Source organism: Balaenoptera musculus, chromosome 1 (assembly GCF_009873245.2).
Source record: "Balaenoptera musculus isolate JJ_BM4_2016_0621 chromosome 1, mBalMus1.pri.v3, whole genome shotgun sequence".
Lineage (NCBI taxonomy): Eukaryota > Metazoa > Chordata > Mammalia > Artiodactyla > Balaenopteridae > Balaenoptera > Balaenoptera musculus.
In genome coordinates, this window is record NC_045785.1 from 118,047,694 (window position 1) to 118,074,512 (window position 26,819).

Here is a 26,819-nt window from a genome sequence, read left to right on the forward strand (position 1 = left end):
GGTAGCTCAGGACGTTTCTCAGCTCCAAAAAGCCTCATGCTGGGTGGCCAGCACTGCCAGGAAGAGTGCCTCTGAGTTCCCCAGAGCAAAATGAGCTCCGGCAGCTGCTGGGGACTCAAGGGGCTGCCCCTGGCTGGAGTCAGCCTGCCATGGGCACAGACTCCTGGGCTGGCTCACCAAAATTGTTACCAAACGCAAGTTCGTGTGCCTAACAGTGAGGCCAAACAAATTAAAACATCCGAGTTTGGAGCAGAGAAAGTTTATTGCAGGGCCAAGCAAGGAGAATGTATGGCTCATGCTAAAAAAAAAAAAAGAGGAACTCTGATGGTTTTTGGGGAGAATTTTTATAGGCAAAATTTTGGGTGAGGGCTGCAAGGTGTATGACTTACTTCTGATTGGTTGCTGGTGAGGTAATGAAACAGGAGGGAAGGGGGCAGGGCACAACATTTAAAAGAACGACATAGCCATAGGACATGACAAAACTGCTTAGAACTAACTAGATCAAAGATGGCGGAAGATTCGACTTCCAGTAGACCTTGAGCCTCATTATATGCTCACTGTAATGCGTAAGATAAATGACACACCCACCAGGGTCATGACAGTTCAGAGCTAACCATAAAAAGCCAAAAGTGGACCAGCTTAGATCAATTCAGAGAACAGACTGGTGGTTGCCAGGGCTGGGGGGAAGAGACAATGGGGAGAAACTGCTTAATGGTACACGGCTTTACTTTGGACTGATGGAAATGATCTGTAACTAGATAGAGGGGGTGGTGGCACAACACTGTGAATGTACTAAGTGCCACTGAATTGTATACTTTAAAATGGTTAATTTTATGTGATGTGAATTGTACCTCAATTAACAACTATAAAACAATCAATATCCAACAAAGGAGCAATTTTCAGGATAAATAAATAAATAAATAAATAAAGCCAAAAGTGGGCAGTGGCCCAATTCCTGGAAATCCCTGCCCTTTCCGCCCTGAAATAGTTGGAATAATCCTCCCACTCATTAGCCTATGAAATTACCAAGCCCATAAAAACTAACCACACCATATTTGGGGCCTCTGGCCTTCTGAGATGGCCCACACTCTGTGGAGTGTGTTTCTCTCTAAATAAATCCACTTCTTACCTAACACTTTGTCTCTCACTGAATTCTTTCTGCCATGAGACATCAAGAACCTGAGCTTTATTAAGTCCTGAGACCAAGTGTGTGATCTCAATTGAAAAAAACATAGGTTCAAGTCCCAATCTGAGTTGCACAGTTTCAGCAACAGGACAGTGTTCCAGGAATCTTGGGCTCAGTCTGAAGTTACCATCCTCCACCTGGATGGGGGCCTTAGTCCCTGCAAAACTCAAAGATACTGTTATGTATATTCCTTCAGGAGGAACCAGGACCTTGCCCGATTCCTGCACTATAGTTTCCTGACTTCTCCTCCTTTGTTTCTGCATTCCCTCACTTCCCTGATTAGTAAGTGTTTGAATCTGCTCTTTGGAACTCAGTGAAGGTCTAGGAGGCTGAAGCTTTTTTTCTGCAAACAAGAAAGGGACACAGAAAGGATGTGCACCCGGGAGGGCCCCCCAGGGTCCTGTTCATTTCACTTTTCTTTTAGAAACATCTCCTTGTAGTTTGTTCTTTCTTTACTCTTTTCTCAGCTGTGATGGGAAGGAGAGACTCCTACTTAGGTTTTGGTTTTGTATGGGAGGAAAAATAGTTTTCCCTCTACCCTTCTAGGGTCTTGGTTGAGACACCTGCCCCCCGCCCCCCCCACCCAGCCCCATAATAAAAGACAGATTAACAGGAGAAAAACAAACAGAATTTTGATAACATATATACCTCCTGTATACGTGGGAAATACCCAGGAACACTGAGTGGCTCCCTGAAATGATGCATCACCTTAAACACTATATTCTGCTAAAGACAGAAGAAAGATTTTGGAAGTGGAGGAGCCAGTTATGGCAGGTTCTCAGGAAAAGCACATTAAAGGGTCAGGTTGTTATGCAGATTTAAGTCTGTGCCTTCTCCATTGATAAGAATTTCTTGTGATTTAGAGTGATCCTTCTCTTCCTGGTATATATAGCTAGATACCCATATAAATGGGAATTTCCCTTCTAAATGTAAATTTCCCTTTCCGAGAGAAAATTCTGCTTAGTTTTCAGAGCTTTTCCAGTATCTGCTGTTTCTAAAAAATAAGCAGCTCAAGATAATCCTTAAGCCAGAGAGGCATATTTTGGGGTGGCATATTCTGCTCCCTTCTCAACCAATTACAAAGAGCCACCTAGGCTTTTCTAAAATAATGCAAATACTTAACCTATAGCCAATCAAATAATTTCCTTGCTTTGCTTCCATCTTTTCTCTAAAAAGTCTTTCGCCAAGTTCCTGTTTGTGGACCACTCCTAATCACTTCCAGTTTGGTGTGGCCCAACTGGAATTGATTTTTGCTCAAATGAACTTTTAAAAAATTTTAATATGCCTCAGTGTATCTTTTAACAGTTTTTGTGTGTGCAAATGAAGGTACAGGCGTTCAGAATGAGCCTCCCCAAAATGTGCCCTTTTGTGTGAGAATTATTTTAGGCTAAAGGCAATTGAAACCGACCCTGCTGGGCCCTCCTGGGTATAAAAGCTTTTCCATGTCCCTTGTTTTTTGTTTGTAGGGAAAAGGCTTCAGCCTTCTAGAACTTCCTTAGTTCCAAAGGGCAGATGCAAGCAGTTTTTAATAAGGGAAGTGAGGGAATGCAGAAATAAAGCAAAGCCGTCAAGAAACAGTAGCTCAGTGATTAAAAAAAACAGAATCCTAGTTCCTCCTCAAGGGGTATACATAGCAATATGACACATATCTTTGAGTTCTTCTGCAGAAACTGATGCCAAAAACTCAGCCTTTGTACATGGGTGCTGAGGCAAATCTTGGAGACAGGGTTTTGGGTGAAGTAGAAAAGAACAGCTTTATTGCTTTGCTGGGCAAAGTGGGACACAGCAGGCTCATGCCCCTCAAAAACTGTGTGTCCCAACCCAGGAGGATTTGGTAAGGAGTTTTATAGCAATGTTTCAATGGCAGGGTTGCTGATAAGATTAGGGTGTGTGCAGGGCCTTCACGCCTTTAATCTGACCTCAGGTGGTCTCTGGATAAGCTTCTCTGGTTCTTGAGACTATCAAACCATGAATTTCTCTCTGGAATGAGGTTTGCTTCATCAAGTAGTTCATCTTCCATTTGTTGGGGGTTTTAGTTCTGTAGAAGAGCTCAAAGATACTGTTATGTGTATCCCTTGAGGCGGAACCAGGACCCTGTCCCAAGGCTGCACTATTGTTTCCTGTCTGCTCCTCCCTTGTCTCTGCATCCCCTCCCTTCCCTGATTAGCAACTGTTTGAATCTGCTCTTTGGAACTCAGGGAAGGTCATGGGGGCTAGAGTCTATTCCCTACAAACAAGGAACAGAGGACACAGAAAGGCTTCTTTGCCCATGAGCCCCACAAGGTCCTGCTTGGTTTCAAAACTAAGGTCCCAGGACTTCCCTGGTGGTGCAGTGGTTAAGAATCCGCCTACCGGTGCAGGGCACTTAGGTTCAATCCCTGGTCCGGGAAGATCCCACATGCCACTACATCAACTAAGCCCGTGTACCACAACTACTGAGCCTGTGTGCTAGAGCCCACGAGCCACAACTACTGAAGCCCGCGCGCTTAGAGCCGGTGCCCCGCAACAAGAGAAGCCGCCACAATGAGAAGCCCGCGCACCACAATGAAGAGTAGGCCCTGCTTGCCGCAGTAGAGAAAGCCCACACGCAGCAACAAAGACCCAAGGCAGCCAAAAAACAAAAAAAAAATAAGGTCCCCCACCCAGGTGGAAGACGGTAACTTCATGCTGAGCACAAGATTCCCGGAAGACTACCCTATGGCCTCACCATCCACCAATCAGAAGAAAGTCACACAGCATGCAGCCTTCACCCCAAATTTTGCTTATAAAAACTTTTCCACCCAAATTGAAACTGGACAACCCAGTGTATCCTATTCCTAGGCTAAGGTAAGCTGGCTAAAACTGAGTTGGAGAATTGTGATTGGCGTATGTTAGGTTACCTTGACAGGTGTTTTCTGTAAGTGCAGGCTGCCTTAGGTTTAGATGTGAGGTGTGGGCTGGGCCACTGGGACAGCCTCCATATTAAGGGTCCTGATACATAAATTAACTTTATTAATTCCACCCCACTTTGATCACACTTTCAGTTGTACTAAGAGTATTGATCAAACTTAAAATATTGGCATGACTCTGAGCTACCGCTTCTGTTTGATATTGGAATCAGGTTGGCTCTCTGACTGAACCCATAGGTTAGGATATTGAGGTCTCCGTCGAGTAGTTAGCTGTTTCCTTAATCCCATTTTTGGCATTCTAGATGAAGGGAGGACATTTGTGTCGGAGATCATTTGTCTGGTCTCCCGCAGCTGACACATGCATTTAAAGTTTTTGAGAGAATGTAGACCACCAGGGAGACTATTAAAACGACTATAAGCAGAATAATTACCAACATTTGGAGGGCACTCAAAAACCACAGTCCCCATGACCCAAAACAACATAGATCAAATAGATCAAAGAAAGACCACATTGAAGGAGACATTTTCATAAGCAAAGTGGCTTTTTTAGTTATCTTAGGTAACTGAGTTCCAGCCTCCCCAGAAGTGTTAATCCAAGTGCAGCAAATGGGGTTGGCTATGGCACAGACACTCCTTGCTTAGCTAAAAGACAATCAAGGGCTTTCCTATTACAAGAACAACTTTGGTCAGAGAATCTAGGGATTTTGGTTGGGCAGCTACTGTTTTAGCAGTGGATTCTGTGATCACACTGACTCCTAGTCTGGGAAATAGGGATCTGCCAAAGGAAGAAAATTTTGAGTCATGAATGCCTCCTGGTAATTCCCATTTGATCTGTAATGTAGGTAGATAGGTGGAGCCCATCGTGAAGCCTTGGTTTGATTGTGGGCAGTCGGAGACGTAGAGTTAGACTGCAGCTTCTCACCACTTCCCAATTATTTAAACATTGAGCTTCCCATGCACGATGGGGTACTATCATCCACAGATATAGATAAACCTGGGAGAAGCACGGGTGGCACCACCAAAAGAGGTATTCCCATGATGGAGAATATTGGAATAGGAGTGCAGAGTGATCAGCCAAGCCCTGGAGGTCAGAGGATTTATGATTTAAGAGTTAAGGGTCTGTAGACTGCACAGAGAGTATTGTTCTGATTTCTCTTTGTATTAGTTGTTAACTGGACCAGAGAAATTGACTTGCAGGGTCAGGGTTAGGAGTCTAACAGGTTAGAGAGGGTGCTTCATTTGGTCCAGAGAAACTGAGGCATTAGAAATCAGGGAGAAGTTTGTAACAGGCACAACTACAGGATCACCAGCATCACAGACCAATTGGGGTCTTCAGTGGGAAACTTAATAATCAGATAGGTCTCCCCCTTTGCAAGAGCCCCAGAAATACAGATGATAACATTATCTTTACAAGTGAAAATAGAAAGAATGGTGAAGCAGGTACAAAATGGAGGTGTTTCATGTTGAGAGTGGAACGGACCAGGATTCTTGTTTGTTCCAATGTCTCGGGTGTAAGCAGTCTACACGACATCAGGCAGCTTCCCATTCTAGTAAGCCTGATTGTGAGGTCTCCAGCACTTGTACAGAACCAGATGTCAGGTGGAGCCTTTTTCAGCTGTGAAATGTACATGCAAGGTATGACACCTGGTAATTTGGCAGCAGTGTCAGTGGTCAAGAATTCTTGGTAGGGCCTTTCCATGAGTCTCATTTTGCAAAAGCATCAAAGTAAAACAATAACTGTCTGTTAATGACAAAAGACTTAAAAATGCCCATGGATAAAAATCTGATGAGAATTCATTTGATAAGGAAATGTAGTTAATTCTGTGGCATACAATAATTTAGGATAATTGGACAAATAAGAGTATTGACAAATTTCTAACACCATAAAACAATTTCTGGAATACCTATAGTAGTAACATATATCCATACACATATACCTTAAGAAGATTTATCATCACTTGTTATTTGACAATTTCTCATATAATCTAACATACCAAATAAACGTAATTAGTTTAACATCTCTCCTTTACAAGCTGAGAGACAAATCTCTTGAGAATTCCAGGGGATGTCTGGGAAATCTCAAAGTTACTTTGAGGTCAAAAAGACTCCATTTAGAAGTTGATCTTGGGGGAACTTCTCTGGTGGCGCAGTGGTTAAGACTTCGCCTGCCAATGCAGGGGACACAGGTTCGAGCCCTGGTCCGGGAAGATCCCACATGCCACGGAGCAACTAAGCCCATGTGCCACAACTACTGAAGCCCATGTGCCTAGAGCCTGTGCTCTGCAACAAGAGAAGCCACCACAATGAGAAGCCTATGTACCACAACGAAGAGTAACTCCCACTCGCCACAAATAGAGAAAACCCACGTGCAGTAACGAAGACCCAAAGCAGCCAAAAATAAATAAAAATTTAAAAAAATAAAAGATGAATTTGATTTTGGGAATTGGAATTGTAAAGATGGCAAAAGGTTTGAACATTTGACTAAATAGGGTCACAGATCATTGTGAAATAATAATTATCTATTTAACTAGAGTGACAGTAAAAGATTTTAAAGGCCAGGGACTTTCCTGGTGGTCCAGTGGTTAAGACTGCACGCTTCCACTGCAGGGGGTGCATGCACATTCAATCCCTGGTTGGGGAACTAAGATCCCGGATGCCACACGGTGAGGCCAAAAAAAAGATTTTAAATGCCAATGAAGAAGGTTATAGTTCTGAGCAAATCTTTTAATACTGAGAAGACTGGGTTTTCTTAAGTAATTAAAGATCTGATAAAGACAACATGAAACACAGGAAATTATTTTGGTAAGACTCAAAATCTTTGCTTTCCAAGTAGTTTACCCAAAGTGTTAAAAAAGAAAAAACTTTCCCAATTTCTTATCAAGAGCAGACCAATAGTGCAATAAAAGTTCTTTTTTTTTAACAGATAGAAAATCAAATTTTAATTTTGTACCAGTTTACTTGTGATATTAACATTAAAAAAAACCTAAAATAAATCCATCCCAATCTTAGCCACACTTTCCAGCTTGACCACACTTAAAATTACTTTCCCAAGAATCCTTTCCCACAAACATTCTACAACTTTTTTACATCCATTCAAATTTTTTCCTAATTTTTTCTCTTTCTCACTCTGGAACAATCATTTTACTTTAGGACAAAATTACTCTTTTTTCCCTAACAAAAACACATCTCCATATCTTGCATAAAGATGTTTCCTTTATTATTTCTAGTAGTCTTAGTTTCATGTTTTTAATTATAATTCTTACCCTTAGAATCCCTTAATTCCTAGTGAAAACTAAAAAGTAAGCAATTGTGGACTGTCTGTTACACTAGCATTTTGTGGACTGGCAAATATACAAAAAACATTTCATAATTTTTAGAAGTATATTCCTCCTCATAGTAAAAGTTTTCAATGTGGCAAAAACCATGTTTACTAAGTGACCCAAATATCTTTAGTTCCTCTGTAAAAGGAAGCCAAAAGCAGATAAACCTATGTTCAGTAATTAATGTTTCAGTATTTTATCTAATTTGGAAATGATCTAGATATTCAATGAATAGCCATCATTTAAGTTATCTTAGTATAACATTAAGGTTTTAAGTTACCAAAAAGATTTTGGAAACTATTTTTAAGTAGATGTATCATAAAACATAATTATTGTTGAAAACTTCATTTATAAACTTGTATCTTTAATCTATTTATTTGTTCTTAACAATTTCGTTTAAATTGCTAACCATCACCTTAAGTTATCTTCTTTGCTGACAAATTCTGTAACAGAGATAACATGAGCTTATTTGACTTTTAGTAAACCTAGGTAGAATAAAAGTGTTACTGAACCAAACGTGGGTCTGCTAGCTCAGGTGCAGTAATGCCAGTCTGATCTTGGAGAGGCAGCAGTGAGTGGTGGTGTGAAGTGAGAGCTTAATTCCCTGCCCAGGAATTGAACCTGGGTAGCCTGGATGAAAACCAGGAATCCTAGCCACCACACCCCCTGTCTCTTGCGCCCAGTGAAAAATGCATTTCTCACGGAGGCAAAACTGTAAAAACAGGTACAAAGTTTATTATTAGAGACATAGCACAACAACAAGTGGGAGAGCACACAGAGAAACAGTTTGTTTAGTTATGATAGAAGCAAGGCAGAGATGCACACCTGGAGAGAAAGGGTGTGGGCATCCTCCCTAATGAGGAAGAGTGCAGTAAAGAGGCAGTTAAGTCGTTTATATAGGGCAGTTCTTCCGGGTCTTTGTTTACCTCTGGCCAATTATCTGGTTTCTTTTTCCACACCTGCCCTGCCCTAGGACCCTCCCCAACATGCGTGTGCAACTTTTTTCCAAGATGGATTTCAGCCCAGAGTCCTGTGGAACAGCCTTAGCATCACATATTATGGGGTGGTGCCCCCTCCTTTTTGACCCCCAAGAAGCCTTTCTGCGCATGTGCAATGTTTCCCTTGCCCCCAGGATAGGAAATGTATGACCTCTTGATCTTTTAACAGGGTTTAGTCCCACTCTGTCCCTGCCATAAAGATGTCCAATGTCCAGTTATTTACCCTGTTTCTGTTGCTGGTTTTTATATCAAGGTGCAGATCTCTAAATATAGACAGGAGCCATAAATATGTAGTCCTGGAGCTCGTCTGTCTCTTGCTTCAGGAAATATAAACAGGAGGCTGGTAATGAATGTCTGGCCTGGAGCCCATCTTCTTCTCACCCCAGGACGTGTGAACAGGAGGCCAGTTGTAAATGTCTAGCCTGGAGCCCATCTATCTCCTGCCTCATATCTACTACTGACACCGGGTTGTGGCAAAGTGCAGCGTTTATTGCAGGGCGGCAAGCAAGGAGTTCAGGACAGCTAGTGCTCAAAAAGCCCACACTCCTCAATTGGTTTCAGCAAAGCATTTTTAAAGGCAAGGTGAGGGAGTAGAGTCGCAGGGTATGTGATCAGCTTGTGCACAATTCTCTAATTGGCGATGGTGAGGTAACAGGACAGTGTCACAGGGGTTAACATTATCAATCTTTAGATGCCAGTAGGTCTGGAAGCTACTGCTCATGATCATCAAGTAGCTAATTTCTTCCATTTGGTGGTGGTTTTGGCACCTGTGAAACAACTCAGGAAATGTGCATCAGATACTATTATCTAGGCACTTCAGGAAGGAGCTAAAAGCAGAGGATATGGGGGAGGGGTCTGTCCCAAGAAGGCCCCATAGGGTCCTGCTCAGTTACAAAAGTATTATATTTAATGCTGATACCTCTAAAGATGTTCCTGTTTTAATCAAACTGTTGCAGGAAGGGGGATCCCTTCCAGGGCCCGAGAGTGGGCTCTTATTTAACACTTGGAAATGACTTGTCTGAGGAGACACACATGCTGACAAAGCAGGAGACTATTGGAAAGGAGCGCCAGGGCAGAGAGCAGCAGTGTAAGGGAACCCAGGAGGACTGCTATGCCATGTGGCTCACAGTCTCGGGTTTTATGGTGATGGGATTAGTTTCTGGGTTGTCTCTGGCCAATCATTCTGAATCAGGGTCCTTCCTGGTGACACGTGCATAGCTCAGCCAAGATAGACTCCAGCAAGAAAGATTCTGGGAGGTTGGTAGGACATGTGGACTGGTGTCTCCTCTCTCCTTTTGACCTTTCCTGAATTCTTCCGGTTGGTGGTAGCTTGTTAGTTCCAAGTTCCTTACCAGGCCCTCCTGTTGTAAGATAACTCATGCAAGTGGTTACTATCAGGCCTGGCCAGGGCAGGCAGTTTTGGTCAGTGGTTCCCCTAACAACTTAGGAAATGTGCATCAAATACTGTTATCTAGGTACTTCAGAGAGGAGCTAAAGCAGAGGATATGGGGGTAGGGCCTGTCCCGGGAAAGGCTCCATTGGGTCCTGCTGGGTTATGATAATGCAAAACTCACTTTTAGTTTATAAAAACTCACCTTTTTAGTTTATAAAAAAGAACAATTGGATCCAAATAGTGTTTCTGACAGATGGAATAAGTTAAGGTTACCTGCTCAGATGGCATAACTTTTTACTAATATTTGTGATGACTCTGAAGATTTTTCATCTACCTAGTTTCCAAATAGCTTTTCCTTTTTCTGATAAGAATTACCTCACTGACATTTGCATTTCAAAGATATGGGCTAAATAAGAGTTCCTAGAGAAGACTGGGTAATACATTTACATCTCAAAGACCAAGGAAAGAAAGCAAGTTCCTCCAACAAGGAATTTTATTTTCTAAATCCAGAATTCTATAATACTTACAAGCTTTTGAGATGAATGGGAAGGTTTTGGAATTGGTAAACAGCGTGAGCGGGCTTTAAATTGTTTCTTGAGCTACATACAGTTCTTATAAGAACAGTTGTTTTTAATTCCTCAAAGAAATGCACTGCAACCTGAATACCTCAAAGGGCTGACCCACCAGATAAATGGAATATTTCCTGCCATATCAGTAAACAAAGGATGTCACAGTCATCAATGATTGCAGCCCTCCAATGTGAGCCAATGAGCCGTTGAGCCCTGGGGAAACTCAGGGCTGAAAAGAATACCTGCCATCTAGCAGCCATCAGACTGCAGCCACTCCCTATGGTGAGCCCCGAGAAAACTCAGGATGTGAAAACACAGGATACTGGCCCCAGAGAGCTGAGGTGCATATCAAAGGAATGATTTCAGTGAGCCCAGACTCTTGCATCTTCCCATATGTAGAAAAGCACTAAATTCCTTAACTTGAGATATCTGGTTTTCTTTAATTAACAATAATCTTTTGACGTCCGACTACCTGCTCTCTGTTGCAGAACTCCTATATATCCTGGCTCCTCCCCTCGCCTCCTCAGAGCAGTTTCTCAGAGCTATCTGAAATGCTGTCTCCCAGTCTGCAGTCCTCATTCTGCCCCAAATAAAACTTAACTCGCAGCTCTCATATTGTGCAGTTTTTTTAAAGTCAGTCAACACACCCCTCCAACTGCATTATCTTCAATTTGCTTCTTTATATCAGGAGAAAATCTTCAACTAAATAGAACTTAAAAAAAAAATGTCAGTAAATCAACTATACTTCAATAAAAATAAATAAAAAAATATAAAAAAAGATGGAGTTGCTCAACTTTAAAAAAAAAGTATCCTATGTTCTATATATATAGCTGTTTCTCTTTGGAACGTTTTTCTTCCCCCTGGGTACATAGTGTTATTTAGCTTAGGGGAGAAGGCCTTAAAAAATAGGATGTAAACATAATAGCTCTCCCAAGATCCAGAGCCACTCACAAAAGTCGCCAAGACAAAGACTTAGATAATTCTCCTGAGAGCTGGCAACAGTCAGTAGGACCACAGCTATAAATGGGATGCACCCTTGTTTTGTGCTAGTCTCAGCCTATCAACAACGAGTGTTGTGGTTGGACCAGCTCTTGGGGTTCTTATGATTGCAAGATGCCCTTCAGCAATAACCATCAGGAAACTGAAAAAAACAGAGGCTCATTACTTACAACACCTGGAAATTACACAGCACACCTGGGGCCACACAGCAAGGTCATGGGGAGACAGAGTGCACGTGGGCCTGGGGTTCTGCTTTTATTGGGGCTGAGGGTGGGTCCTAGGGTTTTGGGGGCTCACTCTTTATTGGTGAATTTAAAACATAAGAGCAGGAATTTAAAGGACAGGATGGAAAAAAACAAAAACCATGTAGACCAATTGGTCAGTTATTTAAATCTACCAAAATCTCTAAAACAAAGGAGCCTCAGTAAGTGGAAGTGGCCTGGCTCTTTATCTACTTGTGTGGTTGGTACTGTGTTTAGCTGAGATAGCCTTCTTTGAAAGGGCTGCCCCTTGAAATGGATGCCTTGGCAATCAAAGCTTAAGTCAGCCACTTGTATTGCAAAAAAGAAGAAAGCTGTCAGGGCTTACACTACAAACCCATATTTCTGCCTGGCCATATTTTGGGGGCCCCAACCTGATGGTTGCCAAGTCAAGTTCTCAACACAAAATGAGACAAACAGAAGAAAATAGCTGTCCCTGGGAGAGAAGAATTGACAACCAATAGGCACCCCAAAACCAAAATCAAAAAAGCCTGAATTTGGAAAAGAAAGGACAACATGAAATTTAATTTTCCTCTCTTGACCAGGCACTACAGAGATCTGGGAGACCTGACTGTGGTAGGAATTCTCATCCTTCACCAGCTTCTGCCAGTCTTTCCAGGATCCCTTCTGGAGGCTCTGGAGCATGAGGTATTTAGAGTGTAGCTCTGGTATCTCTCAGAATTTAACAAGGGTTTCCATTAATCTTAGTTTTAGTGTCCCCTTGGCTGTTTAAGGGAATAATTGGTAGCAGTTTACCAGAGACGCCCTCAGAGTCTCACCAACCCTGAGAGGGGCCATTTGGTGACCTTCCTTTGAGGGTAGATACGGGGTATCTGTAAGGCCACTAACTTGGCAGACTTTTGTTTACAGTTCTATAGTCTCTTCAGAGTGGAAAGGCAATTCAGATAGAGGATTAGCAGAGTGTGGGTACTCAGGTAAAGGAGGACAGAGGGGAGTAGTAGGAGTCACATCAGGCTTGTAGTCTTTTGTTTTAGGTACCTCTTGTGTCTTTACTTTTTCATTCCCCTTTTGCAATGAATCTTTCAATGAAGCTCTCTGGGACTCTCGAAGCCTTTTGGAGGCATACCAATTAAAATAGGTATCCCATTCTGTTTGTTTGATTTGAGGGCTCTTACTTTCAAGTGCACTCTTAAATGAGCCATCTTGTCTAACTGGAAGATTCCCTATAATGGCCGTTGTCATTCTAGGTTGTCTTAGTAAGATGTTGCCATTTTTGTAGATATCTATAGCTTCTTGGAACGCATTTATCAGACATAAAATAAGCAGGTGTGCCAGAAGGTGGCAAGCTTAATTCTTTGATATTTGAGTGTCCCACTTCTGTAGCTAAGCCTTGGATCTCTTAGAGCCAAATTAATGCTTAATAGGGATGTGCCACCAGGTTGGGGATTATGTGGTGTTTTCTTTTGTTTGTTTTTTTGTTTATTTTTTTGGCTGTGTTGGGTCTTCGTTGCAGCATGTGTGCTTTCTCTAGTTGCAGCGAGCGGGGGCTCCTCTTCATTGTGGTGCATGGGCTTCTTATTGTGGTGGCTTCTCTTGTTGCGGAGCACAGGCTCTAGGCGCATGGGCCTTCAGTAGTTGTGGCTTGAGGGCTTAGTTGCTCCACAGCCTGTGGGATCTTTCCTGACCAGGGCTCGAACCCACGTCCCCTGCATTGGCAGGCAGATTCTTAACCACAGCACCACCAGGGAAGTCCCGGGGAATGTGGTGTTTAAGAGTGTACCTTGGGGTCTTCCCTGTTGGTCCGGTGATAAAGAATCTGCCTTCCAGTGCAGAGGACTTGGGTTCGATCCCTGTTCGGGGAACTAAGAGCCCACGTGCCGTGGGGCAACTAAGCGCACGTACTCCAACTACTGAGCCCGTGCACTCCGGAGCCCCCTCACCACAGCTACAAAGAAGTCTGCGTGCCGCAATGAAGAGCCTGATCACTGCAACGAAAGATCCTGTGTGCCACAACTAAGACACGACGCAGCCAACAAATTAATTAATTAATTAAAAACAAAAAGTGTACCTTGTTACATGGAAATTTTCATGAGGTTGGCATGTGACCTACTGTTGATCTAAACCATTCCTTGACCAACTTATCCTACCCCAGGAGTCTGAGAGAGTGAGGTGGTGAGCCCTCTGACAGCATTTAAGTGTTTGATCTGTGGCCACCAATTTTGCTGCTTTGGTTTTCAAGATTCCCACAGTAGTAGATCTTTATTCCTTTAACGAGAATATCTCTTTATAGTGGCAGATGCTGTAATGTCTTTCAATAGTTTGACATGCTTACATAGATTTTGATGTGCTTTTGGTCAAAATAGTCCAAATTTATTGTCTTAATTCAATTTCCCAAGTCCCCCAGCAGTTTATGCTGTGGATTTACCTCAAGCTTTGTGAGTTTCCTAATGGCTGCCATCATGCTTTCTTTTGCTTCAGGGGCACCTATTATTTTCCCTCGTTTAAATAATTCTCCCTAGTTCAACCAGACTTACTGTTTCTGACAGCTTGAGCACTGTTCCTGAGATCTGTCAGTACCTCCTGAAAGTGTTTACACTGTAGCTGAGATTGGGCATAAACTCAAATGTTGTGGCCTACTAGATCTCACCATGAAATATCTGAAGTCTCTCACACCCCAAATTTCCACCTAAAAGGATTAGAACAAACAAACTTGAACTCCAAATGGGAACTAGGTGGAGCTTGATCTAAGAGAAATTACCAGAGATACTGGAGAGCAGCTGGAGAGGTAGCAAACTAAAGTGGCTCTGTAGGAACCTTTACCTTCATCTAGGAGCCAACCCGGGAATCTTCAGTGGCTGTTTTCACATCACACCTCATTGGCAATACAGGCTATACCTTGGAGAGATTGCAGGTTTGCTTCCAGACCACTGCAATAAAGCCAATATTGCAATAAAACGAGTCACACAAATTTTTCGGTTTCCCAGCACGTATGAAAAGCTATGTTTACACTATACCACAGTCTATGAAGGGTGCAACAGCACCATGTCTATAAAACAATATACACACCTTAATTTACGATGATCTTATTGCTGAAAATACCAAAACAATTTAAATAGTAACATCAAAGATCACTGATCACAGATCACTATAACAGATATAATAATAATGAAAAAGTTCAAAATATTATGAGAATTACCAATGTGTCACTTTGTGACACAGAGACACAGTGAGCCAAAAGCAGTTGGGAAAAATGGTACCAATAGACTTATTCAACAAGGGTTGCCACAAACCTTCAATTTGTGAAAAATGCAATATCTGCAAAGCGCAGTTAAGTTAGCACAATAAAATAAGATATGCCTGACCTGTCCAATGACAAAACTAAAATAATTTAGTTACAAGATTGATATCCTTTATTCAAGGGAAAACAAGCCATGGATTGAGGTAGTACAGTTCCTCATAAGCAGTGGAGAACTCTTCCCAACGGATTTGGGCAAGACCAAGTTTTATAGAGCTTTAGAAGAGGCAATGTGGAGACAGGGCATGACTGGCTAGGAGGTTGGGAATTTCCTTATAAGACTAACAGGTCCTGATTTCTAGAGTAAAGTAAGCTAAGTAGAGCTGAGTTGGAGGATTGTGACTGGTGTATGTTACATCCCTGGACAGGTTTTTCCTGTTAAGTGCAGGCTGACTTAGGTTTGGATTTGTGATGTGGTCTGGTCCACTGGGGTGGCTCCAATGTGTGGGTCCCATTATATAAATTAACCTTTAAAGTGTTGATGTCAGCTCACTGAAGTCTTTTCAGTGGTTAAAGAAATTTTTTCACCTAAAAATCAGATAAGGGCTGGAGGTAGATTGGGGGTGGGAGGTGGGGTAGAACGGGGCCAATAGAAAAGCCTTGGCCAAAGGAGTGGGGCTGTTGAGATTTCTGAAGACCACAAAGTGTAAGAACAGGTTTCACAGTGTCATTTCCTTGAATATTACAGCGTGCTTACTGAGAGAGCTTTTGGGAGAGAGGCCCCAGCAAAGGGGCCAATGACAAAAACAACACTTCTTTTCACTTCCTCTTTTGGACTCCAGAATTTGTCTGTTCTCTGGGGTGGAATCTGTCAAGCCTTGAGGGAAGTCTGTGTCTGCCGTGCTGGGCTGTCAGAGCCAACCTGCTCTCTCCAGGAGGTGATGGGGATCCCCTCATTCCTAGCCCTCCCTGCTGCCAGGAGTGACCGAGCTGACTGCACATCCTGCCATCCTTTGGGCCACATGCTACTGTGGACGGCTCTGCTATTCCTGGGTGAGGCAGGGTCCCAGGAGGGACAGTGGAGCAGGGACAGAAGCAGGCATGCTTTTCTAACTCAGCTGCTGTCACCTCGGTTGGGGCTGAGCTTTGGGCAAGGATGAGGGCTGGCGCGGGAAGCACGTCAGGAAAGTCAGAAGGGTGAAGGCAGGCTGATAAAAATCAGATTCTGACAACCTTGCTGGCCTTGGCAAATTATGAAATTGGCAGAGGTTTTTTTTTTGTTTTTTTGTTTTTTTGGCTGAGTTGGATCTTTCTTGCTGCACGCGGGCTTTCTCTAGTTGTGGAGAGTGGGGGCTACTCTTCGTTGTGGTACATAGGCTTCTCATTGCGGTGGCTTCTCTTGTTGCAGAGCATGGGCTCTAGGCGCGCGGGCTCAGTAGTTGTGGCGCACGGGCTTAGTTGTTCCGCGGCATGTGGGATCTTCCCGGATCAGGGCTCGAAATCGTGTCCCCTGCATTGGCAGGCGGATCCTTATCCACTACGCCACCAGGGAAGCCCAGAAGAATTCATTTTTTTAAAGTCTTTTGCCCAATTTCACTGGGCACCGAGGTCCCTGGTGCTCTGCCACCCCCCAGAGCAGAGCCAGCTGCGAAGAAAGTCTAGTGACCTAGACTTGAAGGACTAATGAGTGGCCAAGGTGTTTACCTTCCTTAGAAATTTGTGTTTCACTGGGACCATATTCTTAGGCGGGAGGGCTAATGCTGTCTTAGGCCAATAGGAGGTGGGGTGAAGCAATAAAACACATGGTTGGGGGCAGTGGCTGTTCTCTGTGCCCCTGAAACCACTTCAGGCAGCAGAAGCGTATTCTCTTTATGTGAAAGGAGATTCCCCTGGGAAAAAGCACAGGAGGGTCTGGGTTATCCAGGGAAAGGGGATCAGAGAATACATAAGCCAGGCAATTCTAGAATCAGTTGTGGGACCAGAGGAATCATGCATGCCTCCTTGCACTGCAGACAGAAGTGAAGAAAAGACCAAGCGCAGCAGAGTAAATTTACTAAAGTGTCAGAATGGCAATTTAGTCTTTCTGAATATGGAGACAGTAAATTTATAGAGATACCGACCTGGCCCCTGTGTGGTAATTTCGTTAACACACAGCTGAACAAGTAAAGACATGGAAACCCAGGTGAACATAATGCAGACAGAGACCGTCAAGAGAGTTAAGGGGATTTGCAAGGAGGTGATTATTTATAATGATGAATCATCATATCTAAACACCAGGCTGATCTTTGCTTTCTCTTTTACAGCTCCTGTTGTTGGGAAACCTGGTAACTGCTCACCATATCCTCTCCCTCCCCCAGCTACCCTCTGTCTCTGCTCCCTGCACCCTGTCTGGAGGTGCTCTGGGTGCACCAGCAACCCAGGACCGAGGTAGAGCCAGGAAAGAGTAATTGTTCCCACAAGATGCCCTGCCCCACCCCCTGCTGTGTCCTCCCCTTTCCTTCCTCCCAGGGAAGCCAGGGATGGACAGCCATGGGGCACAGGTGCCTCAGCCCTTATGCTTCTGTTATGGTGAGGCCTCACAGATTCTGTCACAGAATATAACTGTCCTCTGTCTCAGTCGCCTTCCTCTTTCCAAACTAAATCACAAGCCCAGGCCATTTTAGTTTCAGTTGCATACAAAATCACATGATCTGCTTATGTTATCCCCATAACATATCTGACACGTTAGTTAATTTGCTCTGCTGCTGTTGTATTTTCCTCACTTTATGTCTGCATTGATAAATCTTTTACTTTTCATGTATCTGAAGGCTTCAGGGCCTGTTCCCTGGACACAAATAGGAGATACCACCGGTTGCAGCTTGGTGGGATGAACACTGCTGGGCACTGCTTTCTCTGCACCACTAACCTCTCCACCTCCCAGGACTGGTAGTGGGGTGGGACTCTACCTGGGCCACTGAACGCAGGGCTCCCTAGACTGGCCTGCCAGCCTTTCTCCTCTTTCTTTTTCTTCTGAGGCCACAGAGACTCCTCTGTGCTTGGGTGTCAGGACAGGTCTATTCTAAAGGATAAAAAATGGGGACTTCCCTGGTGGTCCAGTGGTAAAGAATCTGCCTTACAATGCAGGGGACTCAGGTTCGATCCCTGGTCAGGGAACTAAGCCCGTGCCTCAACTAGAGCCCACGGGCCACAAACTACAGAGCCCACGTGCCCTGGAGCCTGCGCATCGCAACTAGAGAAAAAAAGACCCACACGCCAAAACTGGAAAGAAGCCCGTGCACCACAAGGAAAGATCCCGCACCGCAATGAAGATCCCTCATGACGCAACTAAGACCCAACACAGCCAAACAATAAATAAATAAATACAACTTTTTTGTTGTTCTGACTTCTTCCATTCCTTTTTTTTAAGATGTATTTATTTCTTTTTATTTAGAAATAAATACATCTTAAAAAAAAAAAGAATGGAAGAAGTTAGAACAGAAACGTGATGTCTGACTCTCAGCCTGGCACCTCCACCAGATGTCCCCATTTCTCTTCTTCCAGCTGTGGAGAGAGTTTATCCACTAGTGTCCAAATGCCTCCGCTTACAGGGGAGGAAAGTGATTCCCCAAACGATGTATGTGTAGTATGTGTGTGCGTGTGTGTATGTGTGTTTGCCCCCTCTCCCATTCCCCTACCTCTTGTCCTCTCCCCTGAGTAGGAGCCAAGCTCCCTGAGAGAAGCTGGGTTCCTGGGGGCCCCTGTGTGGGCTGCATGAGTTGCAGGAATTGCCTTTAGTTGCAGAACAGTTCTGCGTTGGGTTCCTCTCTTGATGTCTCCAGCATGGCCACAGTTTTCCATCATCTGCGAGTTGGGGTCTGCTTAGGCCCTTGGGGTCCCTTTCTTCATGCTGCCTTCTCTCTCTGCCCCTCAGCAGGTCTCCCGAAGGCTGTGGTGAACATTCAGCCTGCGTGGATCAATGTGCTCAAGGAGGATGACGTGACGCTGATGTGTCAGGGGACCAACTTGTATGAAGGCAACCTCACCCTGTGGTTCCATAATGGGAGCTCCATCCAGAGCCAGAACCAGCCCAGCTATAGCTTTAAGGCCAGCAGCAATGACAGCGGAGACTACAGGTGTCAGAGAGAGCAGACCAGCCTCAGCGACCCTGTGCATCTGGATGTGATTTCCGGTCAGTGGAGGAAGGCCTGGGAGAGTCTGGGAGAACAAGGATAGAAGGAATCTGCTTATATGGCAGAGGTTTTTCAGAAAGGGGAATTGCCTGCTTACTGGGAAGCATGGCTGTGAGTTGTTTGAAGGGGCTTTTGTCCACTCATTTCCCTTTTCACGCACCCCATTGCTTAGTATGTGTGGTGAGGTGGAAGTTCCTAAGAGATTTCTCAGAATATGTTGGGCTCTTTTGTCTCGGTGCTGATTGAGCAAGAAGGTGACAAGGCCACTGACAGGCAGCTGGGTATGAGAGAAGCAGAAGGAAATCCCTAATTCACAGAAATCCTTCCATTTTTATGGCAGAGTCGAATGCACAGACAGACCACAACTGAATCCTAGCCCTGGAAATTACTAGCCATGTAAACATGATGATTTCATTTACCTTTGAGCTTCAGTTTCCTCATCTGCTCAGTGGAGATACTACTGCCTCCCCCATCAGGTTCCGGTGAGAATCAGCATTTCCCTGGCCCCCTGCCCTCTGTGCAACTTGAGGTGAAAGTTGTGTCTTAACCACCTTTTATATCCAGCCCCAGGCACAGGACAGGGCTTAATAAATGTTTGCTGAACCGATCAATGATCCTCCAAAGCTCCTGGCAAGAAATACGTTCTCCATAGAGAAAAGCTGCAGTGTGATTATGATGAATATTGTCATTGCTATTCTTCACTTAGTCCCCTTCCCTCACCCAATTCTCAAATTCTCCTCAAAGGTATCTAGGCCCGGTGGGCCTGCAGCTCCAGGCCTGCAATCTCTACCCTCTGTGCTCAGCAGGAAAAGACAGTCCTGGAGGGAAGCCCCAGAGGCCTGGCAGGGCCTCAACCTCAGTGCTCCTGCCTCTCTAGGAAGGGGTGGAGGTGAGGGATCCCTCCCCCGAGACTGAGCAGGTGCGTTGACAAGGAGCCCTGGCCCATGAGGTGGACACCGCCCTGAAGGACCTAGGTGAAGAGCTAGATGTGAAGGCCTGGAGCCAGAGCACCAGCCATGGGGACCCTGAGCCACTGTCATGGAGACTAGAGTCAACAGAACGCCGACTGCACCGATGGGAGTCCGTACTCAGGTGGTGGCGCTCGTTCCCAGACAGCTCAGGGCCACGGTCTGAACAGCAGGCAGAGCAGGCACTGCAGGGGCAGCTCCGTGGGCCTCAGTATCTCCACCAGTTCGTGTCCAGCAGCAGCTCAGCAGGCCCAGCTGCGCAGCCTGGCTGCCATCTAGTGGCCGCAACTGCTGCTAGTCAGCAGGCCAGCTCCCCCAGACACCAGCACAACGCAGCAGCTGAGCGCCACCCCGGCCTCAGTCAGTCTGGCCACTGCATCAGCCTCCCAGCTCACCAGCCAGTCCCGGAGTGAGCTCTCCCAGTGTTACCAAAGTGACCCAATCTGTGCTACTGGGGAACGCCACCTCCTCCCCCTCAACCTGTCCCGGGCCCAGATGCATCTAAGACCACAGCTGGGAAACCTATTCCAGGTAAACCAGACCTTGGCCCAGAATGTGCCTCTAGCTTCTCAACGCATCCTGATGCCTATTAGGACAGTGGCAGTCATCTAGCAGGAGGGGCTGGCTGCTCAGGCTGCTGGAGTCCACGTAGATGCAGTTCAGGTAAAGAACTTGGCACTGAGGGACAACAGGCTCAGCCCGAAGCTCCACCCAGAACGCTATTCCCCTGTTGAGCCTCCCCCAGGTCCCTGTTGTCTTCTGCATGCAGTCCGTGCACCTGCCGGGCAAACCCAGACGCTGGCTGTCAAATGCAAAGAGGAGGGCGATGATGTGTCCACATTGGGTTCCGTGCTCCTGCCAGGGCTTCTCCAGTAGCAGAGAGCCCCAGGGCCACGGAGGAGGAGAGCAGGCTTGGAGAAGAAGCTGAACTAGTGACCAGTGGGAATGCTAATTCACCAAGCAGTGAATTAGCAGCCGTGGCCCCTGCCCATCAGCACCTCCTCCTACACTAGCCATGGGGTCCAGATAAATGGTGACTCAAACAAACCTCCACAAGCCATTGTGAAGCCCCAGATGCTCACCCAAGTGATTGAGGGCTTTGGTATCCAGGATGGAGCAGAACCTGTCCCAGTGTGTTGTTCTGCATTTCTGAAAAGCCACTACAGACTGGTCTCCCGACAGGGCTGAATGAGAATCAGTCAGGTGGCCCCTGGGGAGGGGAGAGCCCATCTCCTGAGTAGTCAAGAAGACAAATCTCCTGAAGTTCCAGCACTGTGGGAAGTACAGTCCTGGAGAACAGTTTTGTGACTCCAAGAGTTTCTGCTCCATGACTTGTACTAAAAGGTAGAGTGTGAACTGTAGCTGCCAGTTCTGGTTGAAGAGGAGAAACATGAAAGAGTTTCAGGAAGCCCACTATGCTTGTGTTCACCAGTGCGGACCCAGCTGCAGCTCCTCTGTCATCACCCATGCTAAGATCCAGGGCAAGTGCCACAGGGGTCAAGAGGACTCTAGCTGGGGTTCAGAGAATTCCAGTCATGGTAAAGGACTCTCTCCAATGTCCCTGGGCCTTTATCGGTGAGAGCTGGACATGGGGAATGTGACCCAGGGAACCTCCATACAGCTGTGCCTACACCAGGATTCATGGCATCAACCCTGTGTTCCTGTCCAGTAATCTTAGCCACTGGAGTGCAGAGGAGGTATATGAGTTTATTGCTTCTCTACTAGGCTTCCAGGAGATTGCAGAGGAGTTTTGTTCCCAGGAGATGGATGGAAGGGCCCTTTTTTGACTTAAAGAACACCTCGTGAGTGCCGTGAACATGAAGCTGGGCCCTGCCCTCAAGATCGGCACCAAGAAATTGTCCTCGAGGAGACCTAAGGTGGCCCTCTTGCACAAACCAGCCTAAGGCTGACACTTCCACTGTCCAGGTTACAACCTGGTACCAGTAGAGACTTTGCCGAGAAGAAAGTGCTGTTCATATGATGTGCAACTTCAGTAGAGGGGATTACCCAGACAGGGAGGAGAAGTGCAAGAATTGGTTGCTGGTGCTACATGGAAGCAGCTTTGACATTTTCTCTGGGTTCTACTTCATTTAAAAAAATCTTCACAATTCTCAGCATTCCCACCTACCCCAATCCAACCGTTATAAAAGAGGCAGTCTAGGGAACCAGGACTGCTCACCTAATCCTGGAGTGGAATGTCTAGCCAGGGCCTGAGTTCCTCAAGAGGAGGAATACACAGGATGGTATGGGAGGAAATGGGTGGAACGCAGGGGTGCCTCCCCAGTGGGAGAGGTGGGGTTTTCTAGCTTGTGTGACCCAAGTCGCAAGATCTGGTGCTCCCCACCTTCCCTCTGGATTGTCCCACTGTAGCCGTGGCCCAGAGTTTTCTCTTCATTGTCACTCCCTCCCTCAGTATTGAACATTTTCACCTGCATTTGTGGCAGGCTCAGCAGCCAGTGTAGAGACTTTTTTGGCATCATTCCGATCTGCTGAAGGGGCTAAGCGTGGTTGACTAGCACACGTGTGGCTGTTGTCATTTCTTTCTCATGTCCCGGCTCCCTTCCAACGTATCTATTGTTTTCTACCCTTTCTTTCCAATTCCAACTCTACCGTGTCCTATGGCTTTAGGAAAAAGGAGTGCGTGGGCTGAGGTCAGATTATAAGTACCCACCTTATCCTCTATTCCCTATACGACAAAGAAATTAAATATCTCTTTCCTCAGTAAAAGGATGAAAATCGGAGGAAAAGAGTACACAGCAGGCTAATGGCCCACCCATGTCACTGCTGCCTTTAGACAAAGTCCCCGCTGAAGTGAAATTCCACATTTACTAACATGCACCAAATAAGCTAATATTTGTTAGATGTCCGTGACTTTCCCCAAAGACACTTGACTCTGTTGTGTCCCCCTCACATGTTGTCTCCTATGTCAGACTGGATCCTTCCCTCCCTCCCTCCCTCAGGGAAGGGACTGTACTATTGGGTCTCCTGTATCCTTCCTGCAGAGGCCTGTTGGGCAGGACAGGAAAGGGAAGACAAGCATATCCTGAGCACCTCCTATGTGCCAGGAACTACTGTAGATAGCTAATGGGATTATTGTGACTATTTTCACATACGAGGAAACGGAGGCCCAGAAGACTTAAATTATTCGCCCAAGATCACAGAGCTCATACGTGATGGAGCCAGAATTAGAGACCAGGGGTGTCTGATTCCAAACTTAAGCTCTTCCCTCCATACACAGCGGCCCACCAGTAAGGATGGTCTGGGTCTCGGATTTGAGTCAAGACCTCCTGGGTCCTGTGGTCCCTTTGTGTCTTTCAGACTGGCTGCTGCTCCAGACCCCTAGCCTCGTGTTCCAGGAAGGGGAGCCCATCGTGCTGAGGTGCCACAGCTGGAAAAACAGCCCTCTGAATAAGGTCGTATTCTTCCAGAATGGAAAATCCAAGACGTTTTCCTATCTGCGTTCCAACTTCTCTATCCCACAAGCAAACCTCAGTCACAGTGGCGAGTACCACTGCACGGGATTTATCGGGCGGGCACTGCACTCATCACAGCCTGTGACCATCACTGTCCAAGGTGGGAACCAATGCTGCTCAAGGAGCTTTATACCTTGGAAAGATAGGTAGTGAGAGGATTCCTGATCTTTTTTTGTACTTCAGAACCTTTGTTCTCATGAGTATGCCTGTTTGACATCAACGGGAAAGTTCTACCTTGACCTAATTGCTGTGTGAATTTGCAGCTCTGTTCCAGCCCATTTCTCAGGGATTATAGAAATGGGTGTCATTCATTTGGAGTTTTAACTCTTAGGGGACAGAAGCCACCTTTTCATCCTCCATATCCATCCACCAGACATTGCCGCTCTCCCTCTTTTCCACCTTATTCAAACCACTTTATCATATGTCCCTCTAGGTGTCTAATGCTTGCTTGTGTCTCCTTACTGAACCTCTCAGCCTAGGATCAAATCTTAGCTCAAAGCGGCCACGTTGGCACGAGACTCTCTCTCTACGTACAAAGAAAGAGGCTTCTGCCTGTTCTTGAGAAATTGTACATTGTGGAATCCATATCATACCCTTTCAGAGAGCATCACAAGCTATTTATGCCAGACTAATGTTGGTTAGTGAATACCCAGTCCTGGGCTCAGAGGAGGTGGTGAGTGAAGATCTGTTGATGTGGTTTGTGGATTCCTTAGTTCAATGTTTCCCAAAGGCTGTTCCCCAATCACATAACTCCTTGAGAGGCCTTTCAGAACGAAGGGTTCTGCGATCAAATTAATGCAGAACACACTACATACTCTGTTCCTCTCCTTTTATATTCATAATTCATATTAAAGGCTTCAAGAAGTCCTGTCTTAAACGGAACTTTTAAGCTAAGTTTCATAAGGCATTTGCTAAACCCAAGTAACCACAAAACATTTTTCCTTTATAACTTCTATTAATGTCCTGCAGAACAGATGTGCCTGAGGTCATCCTTTGGGAAATGCTGATCCAGTGCTTTCTTTGGAAAGGCAGAGAGATGAAGGATAGATCCTCTGAAGCCTTCCGGGGCTAGCTGTCTGCTCTGGGCCTTCGCCTAAGCCTTTGGCTTCGGTGACTTCACAAAGGCTCCTCACTGGGGACCTGAACGTTTATTCCAAATTTCTGTCTTAACAGCTGTCATTTTTCCCATCCCTCTGCCTCTCCTATTAGGTCCGGCAATTCTATTCATCGTTCCACCTTGGTATCAAATCACTTTCTGCCTGGTGATGGGGTTCCTTTTTGCAGTGGATACAGAGCTGTATTTTTCTGTGCAGAGAGACCTTCAAAGCTCAGTGGGAGACTGGAAGAACTGCAAAGTCAGATGGAGCCAAGGCCCTCAGGATAAATGACCCCTCATCCCACGGTGTAACAGCAGTGGCAGGAGACTCTCTTCAGGCCATAACTTTCCTCTTCCCCTGGCCCCACCTTGACAGCAACGTGGGCTCAGGAGCTTCCAGGGAAAGAAAAGGCCTGTGATCTCCAGAGCTAAAATCCTAATAGGCCCTACCTTCACTGATTTCCCTAAGACCAAGGCACAGTCACAGCCCACCCAGCTCTACAAGGACTCAGAGCAAATGTGTTTTCACAGATCCTTGACAGAGGTTCCTCAAATATATGAAACCTCAGGAAATCCTGCTTCTACTTTCAAAATAAATCCAACAATCTGAACACTTCTCAGTACTCTACTACTAGCATCTTGGTCCATGCCACCATCCTCTCACTTGAATTACTGCAGCAGCCTCCTGACTGCTCTCCCTGCGCCCACCCATGACACCCGACAGTCCTTTCTCACCATAACAGCCAATGTGTGTTGTATCTGTCACTTCTTTTCTTGAAGCCATGCAATCGCTTCCCTCTTGCATTTAAAGTAATAGCTAAAGCCTTTGTAGTGTTCTACAAGGCACTACATGATCTTGCTCCTCAGTGCCTCTCTAACCTCATCTACTGCTCTCCTTTGCTTCCTTGAACTCTTCAGTTATACTTCTGCTACAGGTTTATATGTTATTTACTGTTTCTGAAATGTTCATTCTTACAGATATCTACATCATGCTTCATCATGGCCTTTACTCAAATACCACCTTATCAGTGAGGTCTCCTTGATCATTCGGTATAACCCCACTCCTCCACCATCTCCTAATCCCGCTCTCCTGCTTCATTTTCCCCATTGTACTCATCACCAACTGGAGTACCATATGTTCACTTGTTTAATTGTTTACTGCTGTATTTTTTCCCTATTGTATGTATCACCAACTGACTACCCCCTGTCCCATTAGAATATGCTCCAGGAGAGCAGGGCCTTTGTCTGTTTTGTTCACTACCATATACATAGAGTCAAGGTCAATGTCTGGCACTTGATAAAGCACTCAATACCTATTTGTGGAATGAGTAAATTCTTTAGCATTTGAAATTAGAGACTTTTTTTAGGTACATCTACTCCATCTTCCCAGAAGCAGAGGTCCAATTCAATACTACTGAACACCCTATTAGATACTACCCAATATATACCACTAGTACATGCATTTCAGCTTTGAATATATTTGCCTAAGCTCAGTATTATTTACTTTCACCCATCACATCTTTTAAAGCAGTATATCAGTTGGACCTACTTCCCTTTAATTGAATTGACTTCCTAAGCCTGCAGCGTAGCATTGTGAAAAGCATACTGAAAAGAGAGCCAAACAACCTGGATTTGTGTTTCATTTCTACATTTGCTAGCTGGTTTGTCTTGAAGAATTCATTTAACTACTTTATGAATTAGATTCTTCTTCTGTAAAATGGTAATATCTGTATCTCCCTCCCCAGGGATATCGTGTGAGGTTAAAGTGTAACAACATATATGGAAGCATAATGTCTTTGGAACATAAGCGGCGTTTAATAAATGCTCATGGAATCTGATGTCTTTGGAGCACACTATTTGGCTGGCACTTTCTCCTTAAATAGATAAGATTGCTTTTACTATAGTAACTGAAAAAAAAGGTAAGAAGGTCTAAGTTGGAGTAGGGGTGGCCTAGAAGGTAGAACTGAGTGAGTTACATTTTTGTGGCTAGTCACATCAGAAAAAACAAAAATGGGGATAATCCCATTTGACCAACTGTAGCCAGTATATTAAGCTCAGGTGCTGTAAAAATACAATCTCAGTGGCATAAAACATCAAAGGTTTATTTCTCATTCATTTTCTGCTTCCAGTCTTCCTGGAAGACTCCTCAGGAAGCTGTCTTTCATGGGATGGCTCAGGTTTATACTTCCATTTCAACACCAGCTACCACACATTGCCAAGGAAGCCAAAGAGAACAGTGGCAATTAGGATGGTAATTAAATGCCCTCTGCCCGGAAGTAACATATCACACATACTTAAATTTCA

At 45.1% G+C, this 26,819-nt stretch overlaps 1 protein-coding gene and 1 long non-coding RNA gene across 4 annotated transcripts in view; one reads left to right on the top strand and one right to left on the bottom strand.

The window, feature by feature from the left end:
- LOC118895635 overlaps nucleotides 1-26,819 on the bottom strand; it is a 44,214-nt gene that overhangs the window by 14,417 nt on the left and 2,978 nt on the right. The window contains exon 2 of the long non-coding RNA XR_005019984.1: nucleotides 14,395-14,501. This is a non-coding gene — a long non-coding RNA (uncharacterized LOC118895635). The remainder of the gene's footprint in view (nucleotides 1-14,394; nucleotides 14,502-26,819) is intronic.
- On the top strand, nucleotides 15,557-26,449 carry LOC118895622 (low affinity immunoglobulin gamma Fc region receptor II-like). 3 transcript variants are annotated; one of them, XM_036852998.1, is made up of 5 exons: nucleotides 15,557-15,862; nucleotides 17,113-17,133; nucleotides 18,723-18,977; nucleotides 23,265-23,519; nucleotides 24,629-26,449. In XM_036852998.1, exons 1-5 carry the CDS (start codon nucleotides 15,607-15,609, stop codon nucleotides 24,805-24,807), a joined length of 966 nt encoding a protein of 321 aa, XP_036708893.1. In that variant the 5' UTR covers nucleotides 15,557-15,606; the 3' UTR covers nucleotides 24,808-26,449. The 3 variants fall into 3 exon arrangements, with proteins under 3 accessions (XP_036708893.1, XP_036708885.1, XP_036708904.1); XM_036852990.1 differs by having other exon boundaries at nucleotides 15,564-15,862; nucleotides 18,720-18,977; nucleotides 24,629-26,448; XM_036853009.1 differs by having other exon boundaries at nucleotides 15,587-15,862; nucleotides 18,720-18,977; nucleotides 24,733-26,448.